The sequence below is a fragment of the Rhamphochromis longiceps genome, linkage group LG2, assembly GCF_057381845.1.
Source record: "Rhamphochromis longiceps isolate RC_006_pf linkage group LG2, R_longiceps_female_GT1.1, whole genome shotgun sequence".
In the NCBI taxonomy this organism is placed as follows: domain Eukaryota; kingdom Metazoa; phylum Chordata; class Actinopteri; order Cichliformes; family Cichlidae; genus Rhamphochromis; species Rhamphochromis longiceps.
In genome coordinates, this window is record NC_140558.1 from 14,589,063 (window position 1) to 14,615,916 (window position 26,854).

The 26,854-nt window shown below is 41.7% G+C and overlaps 1 protein-coding gene across 1 annotated transcript in view; it reads left to right on the forward strand.

Annotated features, from left to right (window-relative positions):
• The window catches only part of htr4 (5-hydroxytryptamine receptor 4), a 55,036-nt gene extending 47,633 nt beyond the window's left edge, over positions 1 to 7,403 (forward strand). The window contains exon 4 of the mRNA XM_085418227.1: positions 6,798 to 7,403. Within this exon, the coding sequence (XP_085274353.1) occupies positions 6,798 to 7,403 (606 nt within the window). The remainder of the gene's footprint in view (positions 1 to 6,797) is intronic.
• The last annotated feature ends 19,451 nt before the right edge of the window (positions 7,404 to 26,854 follow it).

Sequence of the window (26,854 nt, forward strand, 5' to 3'; positions counted from 1 at the left end):
GCAGAAATACTGTGATTTACCAGAGACACTGTGATGAACTATGAATATTGTAATTTTAAATCAATACTATGTTTTAGCACAAATACTATAATTTGACAGAAATACTATATTTAGCACAAATCTTATAAAATAGCAGAAATAGTATGATTTAGCACAATAGTAATAACTTAAACAGAAAAATTGGAAAAGCAAAATGGACAGCTGAAAAAATGCTGAACATGCTGAGGGTCCCTCAAATATACTTGTTAAATGAAAAAAATTGGCAAAAAAAATATAACAGCCACACAATCACAAATATGGACACATATGGAAACACACATGCACAGAGAGAGACACACACAAGATCCAATTCAGTCAACCAGTCTAAATATATTGAATTTGAATCTTACAATGAGATCATCCCATAAAAAGGCTTCCTCTCTCTCTCTCTCTCTCACACTCACACTCACACTCACACACACACACACACACACACACACACACACACACACACACACACACACAGAGAGAGAGAAGTAAGTTTCTAGCTCAGTCAAGCAGCCTTGGAGCTGCTGAATTTGAATCCACCAATCAGAGAGCCTGTGCACTTTTTCCCGCCAAAACAGGTGCACGCAGCACAGAGAGACACAGGATTTTTGCAGTCTATTTCTCATAATGACGACTCCCCTCAAACAAATGACCATAATTTCCTAACCGTAGGGGCTAGAACGGTCATTCTTACACCGTTTTGTTCAGAAGAGATGGGGGAATCTTAAAGTGTTGACAATTTATCATTAAAATATGAATTATTAAAGATAATTGACTTCTAATGCACCATAACTGAGTAGAGCAAAGCAAAAACTGCCTTGACTTGCCCTCAAACAACGCTTTCTAACTCTAAATCTATTTGGAGTATCAATATCATTCTTTCACCGTAAGAGACAGCAGGCTTTGGTGAACAATCATGGAAATTTTCAGGTCTCTGTGGAAATCCATTAAAAAGATATGACGAGAGAAAAAAGTGGTTCATTTCCAGAGTTTGAAATCTGAAGAAATCTGAGCGAAGGACGAATTTCCTACCCTCAAACAAGTCTAACTCATTTCAGAACGGTAATAGGTGAGAAAATAATTCTTGAATTGTGAGCGTCAGGAGTGTCTGAAGATATACTGGGACAAGCCTTATGTCTTAACTTTGCTTCGTTGAGGAGATATGACGATTCGAATATGCCTCTCATTACAGAAATCAAGCGGTGATTTTGAACAAGCTCTCCATTGACTTTCTATGGAGAGTTTTGCGACTTTGTGTTGGTCTGAGGAGATTTGCCAAAATTCTATAAATCCCACAACAATGATAGTGACATTTTCGGAAACCCAGCAAAAATACCTACGTTTTGATGTATAATTTGTGGAAGTTGAGTGAAGATTGAGCAAGTAGCAAGAAGTTGTTCGGACATGAAGAGAAGACTGCAAAACCTTCAGTGGCAGACTGGAAGCCAAGTGCATAGCAACCATAACAACGCATGTATTTTGTGAAAAATCACAATTTTGCAACTGAAAACTTTAAGAGGCATAAAGGTAAAACGGTAAAAGATTTGAAAAAGCTGAATCATACCTGAATAGCCCAATAATTTGAGAACATTTTAAAGTTTGAATGGTTGTTCTACGTGAAAATATGAGGAAGTAGTTAAGTTTCAGAAACAAGCAAATTTTAGCAGAATTGCAGAAGTTTCCCATTCATTTCAATGGGACAAATTAAGCTTAATATTTTAAAAAGTATAATAGTGAAAAATACCAAAAGACATAGCAGGAATTAGCAGAAATAGCAGAATATTTTAAAATTTGAACGGTGAAAATCGGCTGAAAATTGTGGAAGTAGTTAAGTGCCAAAAAGTGTACGGAAGTCCCAAGAGGAACTCAATAGTGTGGATGCTTAAAGCATCCACACAATAATAAAGAATAAAGAGAAACAGGAACTCTATAGTGTGGATGCTTAAAGCATCCACACAACTAGAAAAATTTGCATTTCCTGCGAAAATGCAGTGTGGATGCTTAAAGCTGAAGCTGTATGCAAAAAGTAGCTGAAAAAGCTGAAAAGTTGCAGAAATTGTAAAAACTTTGCAGAAGCAAAGGAACATTGCTAAAATGGAATAATTTAGCAGAACTGCTATCTTAGAGGAAACATAATACTTGGCAGAAATACAATAGCATAGCAGAACTTAGCAGAAATATTGTAACTTACCAGAAACATAACTTCTCAAAAATACAAGAATTTAGGAGAAATAGTATAAGATAACAGAAAGAATATATTTAGCCAAAAATACTTAAACATTACAGAAACACTATGATTTAGAAAAATAATACAACATAGCAGAAATACTGTGATTTACAGGAGACACTGTGATGAACTATGAATATTGTAATTTTAAATTAATACTATGTTTTAGCACAAATACTATAATTTGACAGAAATACTATCATTTGGCAGAAATACTATGTTTCAGCACAAATACTCTGGTTTAGCACAAATATTATAACATAGCAGAAATATAATTATATAGCAGAAATGCTATATTTAGAAAGAAAAATATAATATAGTAGAAATAGTATGATTTAGCAGAAATACTGTATTTAGCACAAGTACCAAAAAGTAGCAGAAATACTATGATTTAGCAGAAATACTATGATTGAGCAGAAGTACTAAGATGTAGTAAAAGTACTTTGATTTAACAGAATTACAATTATGGAGGAGTAATACTTTAAAATGGGAGAAATAGCCTAAAGGGAAGAGTATTTGTGCCATGGAGTGTTAACAAGAATGTGAGGTCCATATTAGAAAAGCTGGTAAAATCATAAAAGTTTGCAGAATTGTAATAAATGATGAATATGAATTACTGGTCTGTGACAGTGTATTAATTTGTAGTGAAAAAAACATGTTGACCAAGGTGGAATCGAACCCACGATCTTTGGCTTGCAGACCCGTGTCATTGCCAACTGCGCCACTGGGAAAGAGAGCAGCCGCTTTGAAAAACAGGCTGATGAGGAGTCAGAATTAGATCGCGGTGAGAGGCGAAAAATGCAGTTTTTTAGAGTTACAAAACGTTGTGTAATTCAAAAACTAGGTGGACTAGAAGCATAATTCTTGTACTGGGTGAATCAGCGGACTTTGGTGTACTTTGACTGCGATTTTCATTGCTCTATGTACATCCGTCGCTGAGATATGACGAGAGAGGAAACGGAAAACCTCAGATATGATTGGCTGGCTGGGAGGCCGTGCAGGCCCTGATCTGTATATTTGAATGTCTGAGTCCTCACAGAGGATTGGCTGCCTGGCAGAAATATATAGAAATAGTATGATTAAGCATAAATACTATATTAAGCACAAATCCTATAAAAAGCAGAAATACTATATTAAGCACAAATCCTATAAAAAGCAGAAATACTATATTAAGCACAAATCCTATTAAAAGCAGAAATAGTATGATTTAGCACAATAGTAATAAGTTAAACAGAAAGATCGGAAAAGCAAAATGGACAGCTGAAAAAATGCTGAACATGCTGAGGGTCCCTCAAATATACTTGTTAAATGAAAAAAATCAGCAAAAAATATATATAACAGCCACACAATCAGAAATATGTACACATAAGGAAACACACATGCACAGAGAGACACACACACAAGATCCAATTCAGTCAACCAGTCTAAATATATTGAATTTGAAGCTTAGAATGAGGTCATCCCATTGAAAGCCTTTCTCTCTCTCTCTCTCTCTCTCTGTCACACACACACACACACACACACACACACACACACACACACACACACACACACACACACACACACACACACACACACACACACACAGGGAGAGAGAAGTAAGTTTCTAGGTCAGCCTGGGAGCTGCTGAATTTGAATCCACCAATCAGAGAGCCTGTGCACTTTCCCCCGCCAAAACAGGTGCTTCTGTTTACACACGCAGCACAGAGACACATTTTTGCAGTCTATTTCTCATAGTGAGGACTCCCCTCAAACAAATGACCATAATTTCCTAACCGTAGGGGCTAGAGCGGTCATTCTTACACCGTTTTGTTCAGAGGAGATGGGGGAATCTTCAAGTGTTGACAATTTATCATTAAAATATGAATTTTCAGAGATATACGACATGGATGACTTGTTGACTTAGAAGCCACGAATTCCCCAATATGCAAATTTGAATGGCTGAGACCACATATATGATTGGCTGGCTGGGAAGCCGTGCAGGCCCTGATTTGTGGATTTGAATTCCTCAGCCCTCAGATATGATTGGCTGGCTTAGAAGCCATGAAGGCCCCAATATGCAAATTTGAATGCCTCAGGACACATATATGATTGGCTGGGAAGCCGTGCAGGCCCTGATTTGAAAATTTGAATGTCTCAGTCCTCACAGAGGATTGGCTGCCTGGGGACCTGGCAGAAATATATAGAAATACTATGATTAAGCATAAATACTACATTTAGTAGAAATACTATGTTTTAGCACAAATACTATAAAAAGCAGAAATACTATAATTTAGCAGAAATACTATATTAAGCACAAATCCTATAAAAAGCAGAAATAGTATGATTAAGCATAAACACTACATTTAGTAGAAATACTATGTTTGAGCAAAAATCCTATAAAAAGCAGAAATACTATATTAGGCACAAATCCTATAAAAAGCAGAAATAGTATGATTAAGCATAAATACTACATTTAGTAGAAATACTATGTTTTAGCACAAATAGTATAAAAAGCATAAATACTGTAATTTAGCAGAAATACTATATTAGGCACAAATTCTATGAAAAGCAGAAATAGTATGATTAAGCATAAATACTACATTTAGTAGAAATACTATGTTTTAGCACAAATCCTATAAAAAGCAGAAATACTGTACTATGATTTAGTAGAAAAACTATAAATAATCAGAAATACTATATTTGGCATAAATACTATATTTTGCACAAATCTTATAAAATAGCAGAAATAGTATGATTTAGCACAATAGTAATAAGTTAAACAGAAAAATTGGAAAAGCAAAATGGACAGCTGAAAAAATGCTGAACATGCTGAGGGTCCCTCAAATATACTTGTTAAATGAAAAAATCAGCAAAAAAATGCACAGGGAGAGAGAAGTAAGTTTCTAGGTCAGCCTGGGAGCTGCTGAATTTGAATCCACCAATCAGAGAGCCTGTGTACTTTTTCCCGCCAAAACAGGTGCATCTATTTACACACGCAGCACAGAGAGGCACAGGATTATTGCAGCCTATTTCTCATAATGACGACTCCCCTCAAACAAATGACCATAATTTCCTAACCGTAGGGGCTAGAGCGGTCATTCTTACACCGTTTTGTTCAGAAGAGATGGGGGAATCTTCCAGTGTTGACAATTTATCATTAAAATGTGAATTATTAAAGATATTTGACTTCTAATGCACCATAACTGAGTAGAGTGAAGCAAAAACTGGCTTGACTTGCCCTCAAACAACGCTTTGTAACTCGAAATCTATTTGGAGTATCGATATCATTCTTTCACCGTAAGAGACAGCAGGCTTTGGTGAACAGTCATGGAAATTTTCAGGTCTCTGTGGAAATCCAACAAAAAGTTATGACGAGAGAAAAAAGTGGTTCATTTCCAGGGTTTGAAATTTGAAGAAATCTGAGCGACGGACGAATTTCCTACCCTCAAACAAGTCCAACTCATTTCAGAACGGTAATACGTGAGAAAGAAATTCTTGAATTGTGAGCGTCACGAGTGTCTGAAGATATACCGGGACAAGCCTCATGTCTTAACTTTGCTTCGTTAAGGAGATATGACGATTCGAATATGCCTCTCATTACAGAAATGCAGCGGTGATTTTGAACAAACTCTCCATTGACTTTATATGGAGAGTTTTCCGACATTGTGTTGGTCTGAGGAGATTTGCGAAAGTTCTATGAATACCACAACAATGATAGTGACATTTTCGGAAACCCAGCAAAAATACCTATGTTTTGATGTATAATTTGTGGAAGTTGAGTGAAGATTGAGCAAGTAGCAAGAAGTTGTTCGGACATGAAGAGAAGACTGCAAAACCTTCAGTGGCAGACTGGAAGCCAAGTGCATAGCAACCATAACAACGCATGTATTTTGTGAAAAATCACAATTTTGCAACTGAAAACTTTAAGAGGCATAAAGGTAAAACGGTAAAAGATTTGAAAAAGCTGAATCATACCTGAATAGCCCAATAATTTGAGAACATTTTAAAGTTTGAATGGTTGTTCTACGTGAAAATATGAGGAAGTAGTTAAGTTTCAGAAACAAGCAAATTTTAGCAAAATTGCAGAAGTTTCCCATTCATTTCAATGGGACAAATTAAGCTTAATATTTTAAAAAGTATAATAGTGAAAAATACCAAAAGACATAGCAGGAATTAGCAGAAATAGCAGAATATTTTAAAATTTGAACGGTGAAAATCGGCTGAAAATTGTGGAAGTAGTTAAGTGCCAAAAAGTGTACGGAAGTCCCAAGAGGAACTCAATAGTGTGGATGCTTAAAGCATCCACACAATAAAGAGAAACAGGAAAACAATAGTGTGGATGCTTAAAGCATCCACACAATAATAAAGTAGAATAAAGAATAAAGAGAAACAGGAACTCAATAGTGTGGATGCTTAAAGCATCCACACAATAAGAGTAAAACTAGAGAAAAACAGATAAAGTGGAATAGCTGGTCGCATGTTACGGACGGCAAGGTCAGCTGGTCGCAGCAGCGAGCTGAGCCTGTGTGCGCACTGACTTTTCTCCCTGCTCTTTCACCAGATTAACGAGCGGCGCTTCAACAACAGCAGCAACACTACGTCCTGCGTCTTCATGGTCAACAAGCCGTACGCGCTCACCTGCTCCTTGGTGGCCTTCTACATCCCTCTGGTCCTCATGGTGCTGGCCTACCAGAGGATCTACATCACAGCCCGGGCGCACGCCCTGCAGATCAGTATGCTGCAGCGGGCCGGAGGAGCTGGTACCAGTGCCGCCGGGACTTCTGGTGGGGTTGGCGCCAGTGCACCGGATTCTGCCGACCATCAGCGCAACCACCGCATGCGAACAGAAACTAAGGCGGCAAAGACGCTGTGCATCATCATGGGCTGCTTCTGCCTGTGCTGGGCGCCGTTCTTCATTACCAATGTTGTGGACCCCTTTATAGACTACACCGTGCCCGAACAGCTGTGGGCTGCCTGCCTGTGGCTGGGCTACATCAACTCCATGCTGAACCCCATCCTCTACGCGTTCCTCAACAAGTCCTTCCGCCGTGCCTTCCTCATCATCCTGTGTTGCGGGAGGCAGAGGTACCGCAGACCGTCCATCCTCGGCTCCGGCGCTCCGTGCACGGCCACGCAGATAAACGGCTCCACGCACGTGCTCAAGTAAGTCCTGTCCCACCCAGAGACCGAAGGTGTGCAGTCATACTCAGCCCACCCATTTACAGTCATACAGCACAGTGTTTATTGGTCTGCACACAGACAAGCTTGACCTGGATGCTGTGGGTGTGGGTGCTGTTGCCCCTTTTTTCTCTAAATGTTGGGAAAACATTCAAAACTAATTGAACATTTAGGAAAACTTGCACGACATCTGGTGCACGCAGGCATTTTAAAGTTTGAATGTAGCTTGTTGGTATTAGAGCACACAGAGTTTTACAGTCACCCCAGACTTTAGTGTATTACTGCAGTATTTCTGTTTATTGGTATTTCAGTAGTAATCTTTCATCACGCCTGGGTTGAATTGAGAAAACTGTGTTTCCATGTGTGTTAGAGACGACCTTATCTCTGTAAGTACCCTCTCCTGTCCCTGCACACTCAAACGCTGCCTTGGCTTCTGACTCGTCCACCTAATTCAGTGTGTGAAGGTAGAAACGTGTTTAACAGCAATAAGGACACGTGTGTTGAATATGTTATTTTTTCAGTGTGTTTTAATAGAAGGATCTTATCTGTGCTTGGGAAAGACAAATGATGCAGTGCAGTCCTGTTTCTGCTGGAAGGGTCAAATCATCAAGCAGAGGCTGTTTATGTGACTGAAATATGAGTCATGTATGTTTAAGAAAAAGACAGGAAGTTGTTACATCTGCAACACCTTTCATCGCCGCCTATTACACAGAAACATGTAGCCATAGGTGGACATCATGTCTTCATACAGGACACAGGTTCATACAGATTCTGTCCCTCTGTTCCCTTCGTTATCCTCAGCCCAGGTGTTCTTAGCTCCTCACACTCCTTTTAATCCTGCCTACCTCCTATTTAAGGTACTGTGCAGTGGTTCAGGAGTATACAGGAGTATTTCAGGTGCTATGCAGTATTTCAGGTACTATGCAGTATTTCGGTAGTATTTCAAGAGTATTTCAGGTACTATGCAGTATTTCAGTAGTATTTCAAGAGTATTTCAGGTACTATGCAGTGTTTCAGGAGTATTTCAGGTACTATGCAGTATTTCAGGAGTATTTCAGGTGCTGTGCAGTGTTTCAGGAGTATTTCAGGTACTATGCAGTGTTTCAGGAGTATTTCAGGTACTGTGCAGTGTTTCAGGAGTATTTCAGGTACTATGCAGTATTTCAGGAGTATTTCAGGTGCTGTGCAGTGTTTCAGGAGTATTTCAGGTACTATGCAGTATTTCAGGAGTATTTCAGGTGCTGTGCAGTGTTTCAGGAGTATTTCAGGTACTGTGCAGTGTTTCAGGAGTATTTCAGGTACTGTGCAGTGTTTCAGGAGTATTTCAGGTACTATGCAGTATTTCAGGAGTATTTCAGGTGCTGTGCAGTGTTTCAGGAGTATTTCAGGTACTGTGCAGTGTTTCAGGAGTATTTTAGGTACTATGCAGTATTTCAGGAGTATTTCAGGTGCTGTGCAGTGTTTCAGGAGTATTTCAGGTGCTGTGCAGTGTTTCAGGAGTATTTCAGGAGCTGTGCAGTGTTTCAGGAGTATTTCAGGTGCTATGCAGTATTTCAGGAGTATTTCAGGTGCTGTGTAGTATTTCAGGAGTATTTCAGGTGCTGGGTAGTATTTCAGGATTATTTTAGGTACTGTGCAGTATTTCGGTAGTATTTCAGGTGCTATGCAGTAATTCTGAAGTATTTCAGGTGCTGTGCAGTATTTCAGGAGTATTTCAGGAGTATTTCAGGAGTATTTCAGGTGCTGTGTGCAGAATGTGAAGCAAACTCCTGCTCAGGCAGACGTTGAGCTCTACACGACTGTGAGCTACGTTTTTTGTGTGGTTTCAGTTTTCTCAACCGTTGCCATACCTGTTCATTCTCTGCAGGACACACACATAGATGTCAGATATTGCTGGAGCCTTCATGTTTGAGTCGCGGGGCGTTTCTGTCTTTCCTGTCAGCTCTGCTGTGTTCCTGCCGCTGTGGAATCAAACTGTTTTCATCCACAAATGTTCAAACTTAACATCAAATTAAATTTAGTCTGCAGAACTGCATGCTAAATTTAATTTTGCACTCATATTAATATTCTATACCTCCATAGCACAGTTTTCCAACAGCGCATGTTATTTGCTTTCGGGAGGAAGAATCCATGGCGTTCCATAATGAACGTCATTAGAAGTTGGATTTCCTGCGTGGTGACTTTTTAAAATATTTGTACTTATCCTGTACTAATATTTGACTGTAATACCGGTGTTATAGGCATGTTATTCACCACAAACACATAATTAAGCCTCCTGGTGTGACACTCCGTGCAGCACCACCTCTGGACTGGAGGACATTCATTAGTCAGTTAGTTTTGCGCTCCCTGGTTAATGATCAGGATCTGTGGGCTCTGTGGAGGCACAACAATGTGTGATCTAATGTACTGTATACCAGCGGTCCCCAACCTTTTTTTGTGCCACGGACCGGTTTATGCCCAACAATATTTTCACGGACCGGCCTTTAAGGTGTCGCGGATAAATACAACAAAATAAAACTAGTACCGGTACCGAAAAAAAGAAGATTTATTCATAACACACGTGAAAAGACCCAGGAAAACCGAGTTAACGATAAAAACGATAACAAAATAACGCTGAAAACCGATAAAAACCCTGAAAACCATACATTTCACACCAGAGCCTCAACTCTCGCGGCCCGGTACCAAACGACTCACGGACCGATACTGGTCCGAGGCCTGGGGGTTGGGGACCGCTGCTGTATACTATACTGTATCTGGTGCTTGTGTGACCTCTCAGATTAAAAATATCCACATTTCAGAGTTTGACAGTCACGCTCAAACACCCACAAAGAACCTAAACATACAAATGTGATTCCCAGGATACCAGCTACATCTGCACACACCTGGCAGGTGACAAATAAATGATGCATCGCTCTGTCCATCATTTCTTTTTCTTTTGGATCCCTTTGGGATCCATGATTGTCCTCCTCATGTCTCTGTGTCGTACTCTGTATGCTCCACACTGCTAAAGAACATTTTCAGCTTATTACCATCACTCTTACCAGAATTACCTGTTGTTGCTGTTCCCACAACTAATATGGCTGATAAGACATGGAGGAAACAGACGCAGCATCCATATTTAATATTTAGCATCATGTTGCAGGTAAACGATCACCTTGTCTGCGATGGTGAGACTCGAATCAGCTTCTGATTCACTGATCGCAGATAAAGCACTTTGGGTGTGAGAGATGATAATCAAGTAACTAACATCAATTTACATAATCAAAGTAGTTTAAAATAAAATCAAAATTAAATGTAAAATAATGAAAAAATTTCAAATTAAAACAGGTTTCTTGGTGCAAAGACAGAAGAGCAGGTGTGTCAGTCCTATCACCTGATCACCTCATTGAGTAATGTAATCAGATTACATTTACAGTGGTTGTCTTTGTGGGACAGTTAAACCTGCTGAGGTTTTCTATAAAAAACTGGATTCATGTGAAGCTCCTTGCAGGCAATAACACGTGTTTATCAGTGACATCGCACATCACCTCTTATTTGTGGAAATATTAATATAAATAATCATATATGTTCAGTCTGGTTTAGAAATGACATTAAAAAAATTAAGAAGTCCAGCTAAGTGAGATTAACAGATCTCAAAAAGAACCGGACAGACGTCTCCAGTAATCATTGATCCTGAGCCTGACGATGACTGGGCGGAGACTCAACCGTATCTGAAGGGCTGTGGCCCACATCATGAAACACGCCACAGCCTGTTATTCAGACAGGAAGTCAGAAGCCACCGACACTTTGTCTGTGTGTGCCTTTGCTATTCACTCTGTCACTCCTCGTTGGTTTTACTTCCTGTGTTGTTGCTTGGGATCGGATTTTTTCATGTCCTCACATGAGTCTGATTAAAGTTTAGCCTGAGTAATCTTCCTCCTGAACGTCGTGACAGTAAAGGAATATAAACGTAACCTGAGGTACCTATCCACTTCATCAGGCTTCACCACTGCATGCACGGTCAGCAAAACAACCTGCGAGCATGGGGCACAACCCCCATGTCACCTTCCTTCATTGGCTCATGAAGTCGAACAGGCCAAAGCAGTTTTCACAGCTTTGAGGCGTTTTTGTGTTTTGTACTGCGGTGCAGCATTGTGAGGTGACACCGTGCTCAGTGTTTACACAGGAAGTCATTCACTGATTAATCGTTCATGGACAAAACAGGCACGGGGGGAGAATGGAGGCAAAGAACATTTCCATTTTCTGCTCTGTTTCTTTTTCTTTCTGTCTTCAAAAATCTTTTTATGAATAAGTGGATGTTAATGTGAGCAATAAGCTTATTGCTGGTCAGAGGGTATTGTTGTTGCTGGTATTGTTGTGCCGCAACATGCAGGAAGTGAATTCATTTAAATAGTCAGAGCGAAAGTGGCTGGGAGGAACGCGGTTATTAAAATCGCATAAGGCTGTGTTAACATATCGCAGCATCAAATACAACGGAGTGGGTGTACACCTTGTTCATCATCTTCATCATACCCGCCGGGTTTATTTATGTGAAAAGCAGACTGGCGTCACTTCCACCACTGCACTGTTTCACACTTTGTGAGGTTTAAAGCAGTAATTACACCACCGTGGTTTTTATTTCCAGGTGACTTCACACTAATGAAAACACAATTATGTATATTATGTTCCAGTCCTGATGACAGATCCCCCTGAAGCCTACACTGGCTGGATTTTACAGCAGACCTTTAGCCTGACAGAGCTGGAGGAGGAATCACTGCCAAATGCCAGAGGTGTGTCAGCACGCTCTGAGATGGCTTCTTTGTCTGTAACATTACAGCGAGTGTTCTGGAGCGAGACCCACGGCGGGATTAATACGTGTCTGATTCACACAGGGCGCTGAGTCGAGCTCTCGCTGCGCTCTGACATTATCCACAGGAAGTGACGACACATTCGTCTTCAGCGACTCCTTCCATGCAGAGTCACCCGAGCCTGTGCTGTCACCAGGTCCATCTTAGTGTGTGTGTGTGTGTGTGTGTGTGCATAGGTGTCACTTCATCTAACAAATTGGCCATGTGTAGGAAGACGTCATGGAAGCTGCCTTTTGGGGAAATGATGTGTCGATAGATGCGGCGCTCGGCGCTCATTCGCTCTGATTGGAGTTCATTCCGGTTCAACTCGGCGTGCTCTCTGTACCAGAGCTATTCACAGACTGCAGGAAAGTCACGACTCAGTCAGGCAGATAATGACATGGCCCGTTACTGTCCCGTTGTTACTGTACAGTTATGAATTTGACTGAGACGGCTGATAAACGTGGAGGTGAAGGAAGCTGACGCATACGAAGAGACAAAGGAAGTTATGTGACTTCTCGCTCCTGCTACAGGAAATAAATCTAGTGGAAAAAAATCACATGTAGTGGATGAACACAAACATATTAGATTCTATAAATAAGAAGAAGAAAGTTTGGAGCTTCACGCAGGAAGATGAATGTCTCAAAGACAAGCTGGGACTTATAATTTGTTTTGATCTGACGGTAATAATTAGAACCAGCAGAGACATAACCAGGACACAAACACTGAGTCAAGCCGCTCCGTTCACACAGAGCTGCACACAGTTACAGAGGAAACCTGTCGCAGTGACAGCAGCGTGAACACAACCTGTGCTTTGGCTCCTGTTTCACACTGTCTCTTATTCTTTACTGGCCTCTTCATCAGGCTTCACTGCTGCATGCACAGTCACCAGACTGGTCCAGTTTTCACTTTGACGATAAAATAAGATGATGAATGTATGTGTTATTGTGTAGTGAAGATCAGCTGTTTGTTTGATACACACTCTGATTATGATGAAGCAGCTGAAGGAAAACATGATATACAATACTTATAGTCTATGCACACACACACACACACACACACATTAGCCTGCAGAGTGTTTGCAGGTCTCTGGGGTCATATATCTGAAAGTCGTTGGTGCTGAAAGAACAAACTGGATAAATAACTCTTCACAACGATGAAAACAGAAAAACATTGACTGTGCAGAAGGAAAAAACAGGAAGAAAATAAGTATGAGAAAATTATTTAAACAGAGAGAAACATGAAGAAGGAAGCAGGAAGAAGAACCAAACGGGAGAATGTAAGGAGTTAAAACGAGCCGGTGCGATTTAAGAGGCGAGAAAAATGAGGAAGAGGAGGTGCAGAACAAAGGCTGAGGAAGCGAGAAGAAGAAAGAAAAGAGTAAAGAACATGAGATGGAGGGTAAAAGCATCCTGAGGAAATGAAAGATGAATGGAAATATTTCAGAATTTAATATCCGAATATTTATAATTGTTTTGGATCCGTGACAGCGACCTGAAGTATATTTTACCCTGACTTAATGGAAGATCTCCATCATTAGTGACACGTTGAGTTTGAGTCACAGAGGTGGTTAAACACACAGCAGCTACAAGCAGACCAACGGCGAGGCAGGAAATCCAGATCATGGTGTAAACACGAGCCACTGCCATGAATTATGAATATAACGCCAAGTTAATACAGTTTGTGGGCTTTTTCTGAGGATGGTAACAAAATTTACCTCTGGGTTGGTGCTGTGATGGTGACCAGGGAGTCATTTTAGCTGGATGCTAACAAAGCCTGCCTCGTGGTCCACCCTCATCACAAATACGACCACCTTTGGCTCTAAAAGCTGATTTTAAGAGTTTAAACTGGTGTGTGACGTCAGCTTCATTCCTCCGTGTACAGTCTCTGGTGCTGATGAGCCTTCGGGTGGTTTTGGTTTCCAGCAGCAGATCCTAGCAGACTCTTCACACACCAAACATCACAAACTAGCCGGTGAGAGGTGGACAATAGAACAGAATAGAATAGAATAGAATAGAATAGAATAGAGTAATCCTTTAATTTTCCCACAAGGAGAAATTTGGTTGTATCAGGAGCAAAAACACACATATACAAACAGAACAGGACACAGAACAGAAACACAATTCTGACATATTTACATCATGGACAATAGTTACCAAACCAGAGTACTGTAGGTTATTAAAATTAGAGTACAGATAAGTGGCTAACCCAGGTTGTAGTGTGCAAACAGAGCAGGATACTGAAAGATGTTTAAATAGTTAAGAATATTTAGAATAATTAGAAAAGTACAGATTGTGTATTGTACCTGTGCATTAAAAAGTAGACATGTAACTTCCAATAAGTGAGTGTATATATAAACTGAGAAAAGTAATGTGCAAGTTATAACAGTAGAAGTTGTTACAGCACTGAACATCTATGTTTGTTGGGAGCAGTTTTGATTGTACAGTCTCACAGCTGCAGGGAGGAAGTACCTGCGGAAACACTCTTTCATGCATCTAGGATACAGCAGTGTGTCACTGAAGGAGCTCTGCAGTTCAGCAACATTTACATGCATGGGGTGGGAGACTCTGTCCCTCAGAGAAGTTATTCTGGCCAGAGTCCTTCTGTCTCCCACCACCTGCACTGGCTCCAGGGTGCATCCCAGAACAGAGCTGGCCTTCCTGATGAGTTTATCCAACCTCTTCCTCTCAGCTGTCGATAAACTGCTGCTCCAACATACAACACTGTAAAAAATGACGGATGACACCACAGAGTAATAGAATGTCTTAGAACCGCTCCCTGGACTCTAAAAGACCTTAGCCGCCTCAGCAGGTAGAGTCTGCTCTGACCCTTCCTGTAAAGACCATTAGTGTTGTGACTCCAGTCCTGTTTATTATTCAGGTGAACACCCAGGTGAACACTCTCAATGTCCACTCCCTGGATGTTCACCGGTGCCAGTGTGGTGGGTCTGCGTCTCCGGAAGTCCACCACCAACTCCTTGGTTTTCCCGGTGTTGATCAGCAGGTGGTTCTGCTGGCACCAGTCCACAAAGTCCAGAGTCCACAGTCTGTATTCTGAGACATCCTTACCTGTGATGAGGCCGACTATGGCAGAGGCGTCAGAGAGCTTCTGTAGGTGGCAGCGTGGGGAGTTCATGGAGAAGTCTGCAGTGTAGAGGGTGAAGAGGAACGGTGCCAGCACAGTTCCCTGTGGGGCCCCCGTACTACAGACCAGCGTATCAGAGACACAGCCCTGTGCCCTCACATACTGTGGGCGTCCTGTGAGGTAGTCCAGTATCCACTGGGACGTGTGGTGGTCCACTCCTGATAGCTCCAGCTTGTCCCTTAGAAGTCATGGCTGAGAAGATCTCCATCATACGACCATACGACTTATTGGTCCCAGGAGACCAGACATCTCTTTAATGCTTATTAAAGGATGCTTTTTAAGCCTGTATCACTCCCTCAAACGAACCTCCAAAGCTGTAGAAATGTTCCCGGTAATGACTCCAGGGCCTCGTGCTGATTAATGAATGTTGTATCTGTGTCTGAGAGAACTGTTCTGATATTCACACTTAGAGATGTTTTTTAACGTCATCTTCGGTCTTTCTCTCCACATACAGAATTCCTCTGCAGCTTTTTGTATTTCTGTAAAAACATGAGGCACTCTCCAACGACGCACAGCCGAGGGTAATCTCCCTCTGACAGACGCACAAAACACTGAAACACTGTACTTCAATTAGCAGCTAATTGTCTTTTCAGATGGAGAAAATCAGCGCATTAGCATCTCATATTGGATGGAAAAGTGGCTCATTTCAACACGGCGCCTCATCATATTAAGAGAGGGATTATTGATGTGCTTATTATGTGACTGATGCAGCTGAGCGTGTTACATTGAGACACACCACCTCAGGCTGTCTTCAGCCAAATGTGTCAAAGTTTTCTAAATGAAGACGTGATGAGCGTTATTCAGAGCAGGACGCTGTGGAAGCAGTGACAGATCTGGGAGAAGGGACAAAATCTTCCATGAAAGTTTAATTCTGACTTCATTAAAGAATTCAACGAAATGAAAGAAGGTGAAGACGCTGTACATCTTCACCTTTGGCCTCTGCTTTGTGCGTCTCGTTGCTTAGAATAAAAACTGTCGATCTGAGCACTGCTGCCAAAATGGCCATTTTCTGCCTCATTGGAACTGTTTCTATTAGATTGTGCAGGTAGAACTGTTAGGTCATAATCAGTGTTGGGTAAGTTACTTTAAATTAGTAACTTAGTTACATTACTAGTTACTTCTATCAAAAGTAACTCAGTTACTTCAAGTTACCCGTTACTTTCAAAGTAACTAGTTACTAGGGAAAGTAACTTTGGTTTTACTCTTTTCTCTTGTTAATGTGTTGCTTCCATAACTTTGTCAGTCTTCTAGCTTGCTTACTTGCCACAAGTGCACTGTGCCACCTACCAATAGAAAGGAAAAGATAATGTGCATATTTCCATGAGAGAAACCCCACGCCTGGACCGTCATTGACTGCTGCCATGATTCTAGCCTACGTCACAGCGTCATGTGCGCCTTTTACATCCAACACAAAAACTGCAGTCGTGGTGCTTTCGATTGTACTTAGAACTCGGAAATTCTGCCTTCTGAATAGGAAGATGTAGGTAACACCAGACTGCAGATGAGCTGCATACAGGGCTGGACTGGGACAGAAAATTGGCCCGGGCATTTTGACTAGAGACCGGCCCACCATTATAGGAAAAATCATAAAGCCTTTGAATGAAAATAAACACTGTTGTGACAGTGATGTACACTGTTTTGATGGTATATATGCATCAATCTATCAATCGTTGGTTGTAAGATTCAGATAATTATTTTTTAAAAGCGAGACATTTTAAATGAGAATAAGAAAGAAAAGTATTTCTTTGTGACAGTTAATGCCCTACATGCCCCCCTGGCAAAACTTTGCTAGACCCGCCCCTGCACAGTTACCAGCTGTCAGCTACCTAAAAAAGGATCCTGGTGTTATTTGTCTCTCAGAAACAGTTCATAACTTCCCTTCAACTCATTCATGTCACCTAAAAGGTAAACCTGTTTCTCCATCACCTGTTCAGCTCTGGTGATTCAGTAAGGACATCTCCTGGTTTCATCTTCATGTTTCCCTCTCACCAGATAACCAAACCATATCATGACCAGCAGCTTTTTTGCAGCTGTGGCTCCAGCAAACATCAGCTGATACTAGAAAGTAATATTAAATAAATTCTAACAACAGCTGATCAAACGTGCTGCTGTTGTTTAACGCGACATCGGCTGGTTTCCTCTTTCTGGCGCAAAGTGAGCGATAAACAAACAACAGAGAAAAGCCGATCAGCTGATCACTGATTTTCATGATTGAAGTAGAAACAGGAGAGGGAGGGTGAGAGAATGAAAGAAGAAGAGGCAGCTGTGCAGCAAAGACACAGAATAACTCCAGCTTTGTGCCTTTTTCATTGTAGCTGAATTACGGGACAAACTGTTCCTTTTCACCTCAATAAGAAACGCGTAATATTTTCTCTGAATACCAGACGGGACAGTTGGCAACTCTAATAACTTATGAACAAAATAAAGTTTAACATCGTTAACATCATAGCACCCACCCAGCTGTATAGAAACTCCGTCATGCTAGCTATCACGCAGTACGGAAAAAGTCAGAATAACGAAAATAAACTCCACCTAAACTTGGTTCATATCTGACCCAGAGAGACTGCAGGTCATAACTTCTTACCTGAAGTTCGCCTCGGGTCTCTTTTCCTTCTGCGTCCACTTTCCCTCCTCCACCTGCTGGCCTCCACCACTTGCTAATGTTACTGAATCTGTGGAAGCTCCGCGATAGCCACCACATGAAGTAACGAGTAACGAGCCTATCTAAATCCCAGTAACGACTAACGTGTTCCTGATTTTGGAATAATAACTAGTTACCGTGCTTGTTACCAAAGACCCGAGTGAGGTAGAACTGAGTGACAAAGACCTAAGTGAGTGGACTTATTCTGGGTGACTTTTACTCACAGCTACTGAATTAACAGCGCAGGCTCTGAGCCCCTTCACTGTGCCATGGTTTTCGTTCATTTGTGTCTTGCTCTGTTTTTCTACAAATATTCTTCAACTTTTCCACCTTTCCTCCATACTTCCTGTTTTGTCTCCATTTCTTTCCACCCTCTTCATATTTTCATCTCTTTCTTTTTGCCATTCTCCTGATGTTCTCCCTGTTTGCTTCTCTCCTACTGACGGCACATTTTCAGTGTGTGTCCCTGTGTTTGGTTACACAATTTACACAGACACTAACCTGAAGCAATACCACACACACTGTCCCGTGTGCGTGTGGCTAGTGTATCTTTCCATGGGCACTCCTGCAGATGATGAAAAGAGATGCAAAATTTGTATTTTTGCATTCTTGTTCCAGTTCCTATATTTGTTTCTGCATCATGTTTCACATCTACATTTTTGCTTGTCTGCGTGTGTGTGTCTGTCTGTCTGTCTGCATGTGTGTAGCTGCATATGTGTGTGTGTGTCTGGATTGCATTGTCTTGCAGATATAAACAAAATCAGAGAAAATCCAAACAGGAAGTGCCTACAAGCTCCGGGATGAATGCTGACAATGCTGTCGGCTGCATTCAGCCCCGGACTCACAGCTGCAGCTACTACTGCACTTGCTCACACTGAGGCTCCGCCTGCACATATGACAGCTTCAGTAACAACCTGTGATAGGCTAAGCTGAGAGGAGTCAGCTGAATTTAAGTCTGATCTAAAGACTCTAAGCTCAGGTAAAGGTGAATAATATAGCATGATTTCAAGCAACTGCAGGCCACTGGTCGTTGTGTCCTTGGGTCTTGGGCAAGACATTTTACCCTACCGCCTGCTGGTGTTGGCCAGAGGGGCCGATGGCGCGATATGGCAGCCTCGCTTCTGTCAGTCTGCCCCAGGGCAGCTGCGGCAACTGTTGCCTCCACCAGTGTGTGTATGTGAGAGTGAATGAATTGTAAAGTGCTTTAGGTGCCTTGAAAAGTGCTATATAAATGCAAACCAATCCATTTTTAAGCAACCGCACGTCAGTGATGTGTGATGAGCTGATGGCTTCAACTGTGGGCACTGCTTAACTATTATAAAAATTCTAATCAATGAAATGTCAGCACAAAGGCAGGACAAGGTGTACCTTGAAGGGGTGGGAGGAGCTTATAGTGGAGAGGCTAGAGGAGGAGGCCCGTATGTGTCCAGTCTCTGGACTGTTGGACTGTGTCTGTCCTTGCCGTGTACATGCCACAGCTTTAAAGCAGCATCATGTATTCAGACCCAGAAACAGCCGGACTCGTGTCCATGTCTGACACCGTTGGACAGTTTTCCGTCTCATCGTCCTGGCTGCCGTCTCTGTGGGACGTTTTTGTGGAGGCTGTTGCATCTGGATCTAAAAACCATCCCTGTTTTCCCTTCAGAGCGTTCTTCTTATCCAACTCTGGAGTGTCTCCAGTGCAGCTCCTATTTTCCAGCCACTCCATGGAATTCCCATTCAGACCACTTGCACCTGCTGACCTGGAATTTCAACCTCAGACTCCAGCTTGTGTTTCCAGCTGGTCCGAATTTTATTTCATTCATCTCTGCAGTCATGGTGGATCTCTGGCTGCGATGCTTTCAGCATCAAGCCCAGAGGAGTCCATCAGGTCATGAGCACGAGCGGCGTTAGCAGCGTGGTTTATTGCCCTCTGTAAGCCCTCTAACCTTGGTGGATTTTAACCCAAGCTGTGTGGCTACATCCAGATAAAATCCTTTCCTGATTGCCAGATCTGGCTCCTTCCCTCATCCTTCAGGTTGAAAGGTTGAAGCTGGTGTTCATTGCATATGCATCGGAGCTTACATTGGAGTGGTTTTCCAGGCAGTGATGTAAAAACAACCACAGTGCTGGAAGGATTGATGAGTGATTGATGATTAGAGACAGCACTGCAGATATTGTCAGATTTTCAGCATTTACCAAAAAGTATTTAAAAAAACATAAAATTCAGCTGATCGAGGCTGACGCTGCAGCTCCCAGAGCAGGTTATAGCCTTCGTGGAAGCACCAACACCCCTAAACCGCACTAATACACAGCTGTTCGGGCATTTACATGTCCCTCGTTTACCTGTGCCACAGGAATCACAGTGATGGATGGTGTTTATAGGAACAGCACTTCCAGTAGTCTGCAGAATCGTTCAGCCCGATGACCAGAAATCCCCCCACAGACTGCACATCTCACATCACAGCTCTTCTCTGAGGTCTCGCTGTGTGTTTTCACCACCACTTTTTTTATTGTGGACATGGTGTGTGTGTGTGTGTGTGTGTGTGTGTGTGTGTGTGTGTGTGTGTGTGTGTGTGTGTGTGTGTGTGTGTGACTGACTGACTGACTGACTGACTGACCTCACCTTTCACACTCAAAGTCATCGTGATCAAGCTGCTGTAGAAGTTGTCAGACTGCAGCTGTGCTGATGTGCTGGTATTTTATTTTCTCTGAACGCTCTGCAGAGAAAATGTAAGAATCATTGGGACCATCACACTGCACCCTCCACCACCCCAACCATCCAACACCCCCAATAAGCTAATATAAATGAGAAATACATGGGAACAAGTCAGCGGAGGCAGTGTGGTGTCTGCGTGAGCTTTGTTTATCCTTTCAGTTCTTATTTTCTGAATATGATGCACACACACACCTGTCCTGACCAATGGCTAGTCTGGGTGTAAACTAACCTTGTTTTTCCCTTTCTCTCTCCCTGCCTTTGTTTACTCCTTTCCTATTTTGTTTCCTTCCCTCTCTCCTTCCTCTGACCTGCTGTTTTTCTGCTTATATTTTCATTTTTTTTACTACATTATGAACATAAATCACATTTTTTTCTCAATTTTATACCATCCTTTCATAATTTCTTCCTTCTGTTTTTTAACTTTGTCTTTTTCTTCTTAATGTCACCCTGTTTCTACTTTCTTGCTCTTTATTCCATTTGTCATCCTTTATCTCTATATTTTCACATGATTTTTTTTCTATTTATGTTATTCCTTTTGTCATTTATTTCCTCTCCTCACCGGCTGCACCTGCCACCTCTGATATTGCTTCGTCATCCTTCCCGTGTGTTTTCCCTCTTCCTCCTCCTCTTCCTCCTCCTGTCTCTCCAGCGGCTGTTCCTCTGCCTCCAAGCTGCTGCTCTGGTTCTGCAACACCAGACCAGTGCCTGTCTAGCTGCTGTCTGTCTCAAGGCTCTATCAAGTGAGTCTGCTTTCTCGCGCACGCACGCACGCACACACACACACACACACACACACACACACACACACACACACACACACACACACACACACACACACACACACACACACGTCAACATCTGATCTGAGATCACTGAGACTCATCGATTTCCCACTGTGTCGATCACGATAAACAATGATGCTGAAACTCATGCATGAACTTTTCAAAACAGACAGAAGTTATATGTGTGATAAAGCTTTAGTCATACTTTCCTTTCATAACTCAGCATGTGTGTATTCAAATTTCTAAAAGCGTGAACATTTTTTAACATCAGGCGTGGGTGAAGGTTGAACTCTAGAGGACGGTGAGGTTAAAGCGTGACCTTTTACAGCTGCGCACCCAGAATATCAATAACAATAATCAAAGAAGGGAGAGATTTATTCACCAACGCAGACTTTTAATTTCCTATTTGATTTACTTTTTGCACTTTACGCCCTCCAACCCGCAGGGTCAGCCTGGATCTGGTATGAAAATACAACCAGCACCATCTTTAAAGGCCATCAGGTGTATTTTGAACACCACTTGGACTCAAATGGGCGTAACTGTGATGTATTTCTTAGATCTTTTACAGTTGAAAAAGTTTGAATATTTGAAAGTGTGAGTGCCAGAGACTCAGAGATGATTCACTCTGGCTCAGTCGTGGGAGCAGTCAGATTATTACAGCATTTATTATCCAGGTATTTCATTTTGAACATACATGTGTGGACTGCCGACTGCACGTGTAGATGTGTAGATCCAAAGTAACTGAGGCCCTGCTGGAATCATCCCTCTTAAAGGTCACTGTGCAGCTTTTTACTGTGTGCAGCTTCAGAGCAGTGAAATCTTTCTCTGCGTGTAGGTTTAGAAAGTCTGCAAACTAACCTGAGCAGTCGCAATATATTAGTCAGGCGTAGTTTTCCTTCATGCTTTGCTAACCTGCTCTCACAGATGATTTGACTCACAGCTGGACTCCAAACAGCTGGAATTATAATTCTAGTTATTTTGTGTAGGAAACTTAAATCACCTGCAGGCGTGTGAAAGGCTTATGTGTTTTATTGCGCACCATTTCCTCATGCAAATGTGCACACAGATATTTTATCTGAGTGAAATAAATCAGTACTGCTAAAAAATCCCAATTCACTAGCTGGGCCCACGTCCTCATTTTAGGATTGACAGCGTTTTAGCACGTAAAGGTGAATGCTTGGACATGAATTGAGCTGCGGTTTGGGGAAGGCCTCGAAGGGGACTGGCGACGGCTCCCGGGCCAGGCTGATCCCCGTGTACTAAATAGAAGTGAAGAAGTTAAAGAACTGAGAACAAGGAGGGAGGGAGAGTGGGGCACGTAAACGAGAATGAACAGTTGCAGAACTGGGGGGAACCTATATAGGTGGCAACCAGAAGGAGTGTGTTTGGAGGCGCGGTCCCGCTCCTGAAATTCAGATACATAATCTCCAATAGATTCTCATTTCTTTGTCCTAACAGTAGAAAATATTCATCACCAACAAGAAAAGTAAAGCTCAGGTAAACAGAGCTCTGCTGTGGTGCACGACTTCAGTGTACAACCGGGGGTCTGTGTTTTAGCTAAATGTTGTTGCACAAGCTGGGTCTGGAGACATCCTCATAGCTGTGTGTGTGTGTGTGTGTGTGTGTGTGTGTGTGTGTGTGTGTGTGTGTGTGTGTGTGTGTGTGTGTGTGTGTGTGTACATGCAGATGTAGGAGTGTGTTTTATCTCTGCGCCTCTTTTGGTTTATCTTCTCTTCTCGCCCCTCACTCTAACACAGCCTCAGTATTTGGATTTCTATTTTGAATGTAGCTGTGTATTCAATGCCCTTTGTTTTTTTTTTGTCCTTCCTTATCTCTGTGTGTGTGTGTGCGTGTGTGTGTGTGTGTGGCTGCTAATCTTCCCTGCCTGTTGATGTGCTCCGGGCCGATTGTCTTCGATCGGTTTGGTCTTAAAAAAGCTCCACAGCAGCGCCGCTTTTTATCTGTTAGTTAAAAATCGTCCTCTTGTTGCAGCAGACTGTTTGAAAGGCTACTCCTTCCATGAATGCCTCTGGAGATGGTTTCCCTGAAATATTTCTGAATGGCTCTTTGCCGGCTTGATCATTACTTTACCCTGTGAGAAGGATGAAGAGTGGTGATGAGTGTGAGGATAAGTGATGTGATGATAAGAATGGCAGTGAGGGGGGCTTTTCATTCCCAGCCAGCTCCGACAAAAGAGTTCTTGCTGCAGCGATAACAGTGTAATCGACTGAAGAATCGTGTGTGCGTGTGGTTCCTGTTTTAAAGCTGAGCGTCATTGGTATGAGAAGAAGAAAATTAACAAAACTCCAAATAAAATTCCCAGGCAGGCTGATATTAACAAAAACTAATAATCTAATAAACATCAATATTTAAGAACTGATATTAAGATTTTACTGACAGCCCTTGAAGGGCTCGTCTTAAGTATGAGCCCCTTGATACTCCTCATGTGTGGCTCTGCTGGCCTTTCCCACCTCCTCTTAAACCCGACTAAACCCCAGAAAACCTCCGCACAGTCACATCTCCGTCTGCACAGTTCATCTGCAGCCCATCTGAGTTTCCCAGTGAGGGAGACGGACCCTCAGACTGCAGCTCAGAGTGAAAATATTGTTCTGTTTTCACTGTGAGATAAAAGTGGTTTTAGTTTCTGGTGATAAAACTGCAGCTCTGTGATATTTAACATTTTCTGTATGCCACCAATATGTTTTTCCTTGATTCTGGTGATTTTTAACCCTCGAAAAACATATCAATGTCCAAAACATACAGGAATGGTGCATGATGAGAGTCAGAGGGGGGAGGGGCTGCAGAAACAAATTTAATGCTGAGCTCTCTTCTTTTCTAACCTTCTTTACAGATGAATAGAGGATGAAGCACAGAGGCTGTTTTAAATTGATTCGGTTTACCTCGGCTGTTGTGTTTAATGACTTTAGAGATTCACATTTACATGTTTTTATAGTATTTGGCTGTTTAGTGTCTGCTCTCATTCTCAGAAATTACAGTGGCAATTATTTAAGAGAGTCTCTGTAGCTTGTAGCAGACACTGCATACAACAGAATATAACATAGCATTAACGTGTTATGTTATATTCTCTTTTGTCTTTAATGCATGCAATAACGTGGTTGTTAATAGGGTAGGGCAATATGGCCAAAAATATTTATCACGATATATATTTGAAAATTTGCGATAACAATATAACTGACGATATAATTGACGTGAGAGAAAATACTTCATCAATGTATTTTTCACTTAAACAAGCAGCTGGGTTTTTATGAGCATTAAAGTTATATAAAAATTTAACAGTGCAGATGTAAATTCCTTGCTGAAAGTTTAACCAAAAGACATTTGCAGTGGAAATTGGCCGACATATCCTCAGCATAACCATGTATAATATCCACAAAACTTAAAAAGCGGTTATACACACACAATACAGTAATATTATGTTGAAGCACTGTATGTATCACTCCGCGAGGCGCCTGACTACGATAGCCATAATGCTCTGACAACCCATCATGTGGTGCGGCTTCGTAGCTTACCAAAGTCGTACTAAGACATTTTTTGACAGATTTTCGAGCCCTGTGTACCACATAAAATTGGTTTGAGGTCAGTAAGTACAACCGGAATTCACACATAAGATTATAAGGGGCGCTGTCGATTTTTAAGAAAATCAAAGGATTTTAAGAGTGACTTATTTTCCAAAAAATATGGTAATAACGACAGCCTGCTTGCATGCTCTACCAAAAATTGTGCTTTGGTATGTTTCTGACGGACAGTTCCACATCATTGAAGTTGCAGCATTTTTACAAACCAATTCTGGTTCATCTGTTTCATTAAACGATCCACTTTCGCCCTTCTCATTCTCCGTCGCCGCCATGCTTTTTCTGCCATGTGCGTATGAAAACAGGGGCACTGCGCATGCGCATTTTACCCATATTCTATCGCGATATTTCATTTTCTTATCATTGCTTAACATTATACCGGTATTAGGGGTGGCTGTATGCTCAGGAGGTAGAGCAGGTCACCTACTGATCGGAAGGTTGGGGGTTCGATCCCTGGCTCCTCCAGTCTGCATGTAAAGTATCCTTGGTTAAGATTCTAACCCCAAGTGAGAATGGGTGTGACTGGGTGAATGTGGCATGTTGCTTTGAGTACTCCGGGAGAGTAGAAAAGCGCTACATAAGAATCAGTCCAGTCCATATTACCGTGAACGGTATGATATGTCCCAGCCCTAGTTGTTAATACATATACGGCTGTGCACAGTCAGGATTATTCTTTCTTTACCTGTAAATCAGAATTTTGGTCTGAAACTGGTCAACTCGGGTTGGTGGCAAATGGTGGCATTTCCTGATTTCAATGTATTGCTGTTTTTAGTTTTTTCAAACCGCTCAGCCATAATAGGGTGATGAGGCATTGTCCTCAGGCATGGGCAGGCATGTAAAAACTGGTGAACGAGGTGACGTGGGAGCTTTAGACTGATACCATTGGTGTGTCATGAGGACAATGAGCAGAAGATGCAGCCAGGCTCCCTAAGACCTGCAAACAGGTGGAGCTCCTTTAAAGATGCCTGGCAGACAGAAAACTCCTCTGTTATTTTATTTTTGGTCATTCGGAGCAGAAATATCAGATTACACAGCAGATAAACCACAGGTGTCATTTTAGATGATAATTCCATGTTAATTTGGAACGAGAGTAGGAAGCTGTATGGAGAATTAGAAGAACCTTGACAAGACTGAGAGGTTTCAGACTCCTGACAGAGAGCATCTTTTTTTATTTACCCTGCACTGGCCACTTGAGTCTGTCTGCCTCTCTCTGCTGCTGCTGGCAGGATGCTCAGGTCTAATTACACCACTCCTCAACGCTTCTCACCTTCCTGGGGGCTTTCAGACTGCCAGACCTCTTAATACTGACACACACACACACACAAAACAAACTCAAATCAGGTTGTGCACTGTGTACCTAAAGAAATAGCAGTTAGTAGATGCCATTTCTCCAGCTTATACAGCCCAAAGTACTGATTGGTTCTCCTTCATGTGGATCTGTATTTGTGTACAGCAACAGTCTGATCCATTGAACTACTTCAGTTACCTGGTAGCTCACCAGTAATAGGATTTAAAATAACTTTAAATAGCTGTATACGAGTTGGTGTATGAACCTGTGTGGTGTATGGTGCTGTCTTGTTTTGTCAGTTTCTTTATTATGATTTTTTTAAACAATGTGGTATAAGTGTTTTTGAATCTGCAACTGGCAAAAGATGCATATTCTCTTTATTGCTACTTTTTAATTAATAATTTTTAATTTACTTTTTCTATTTTCTTCTCCTAAAACATGCTGACATACAGAACAATGCTCTTTGCA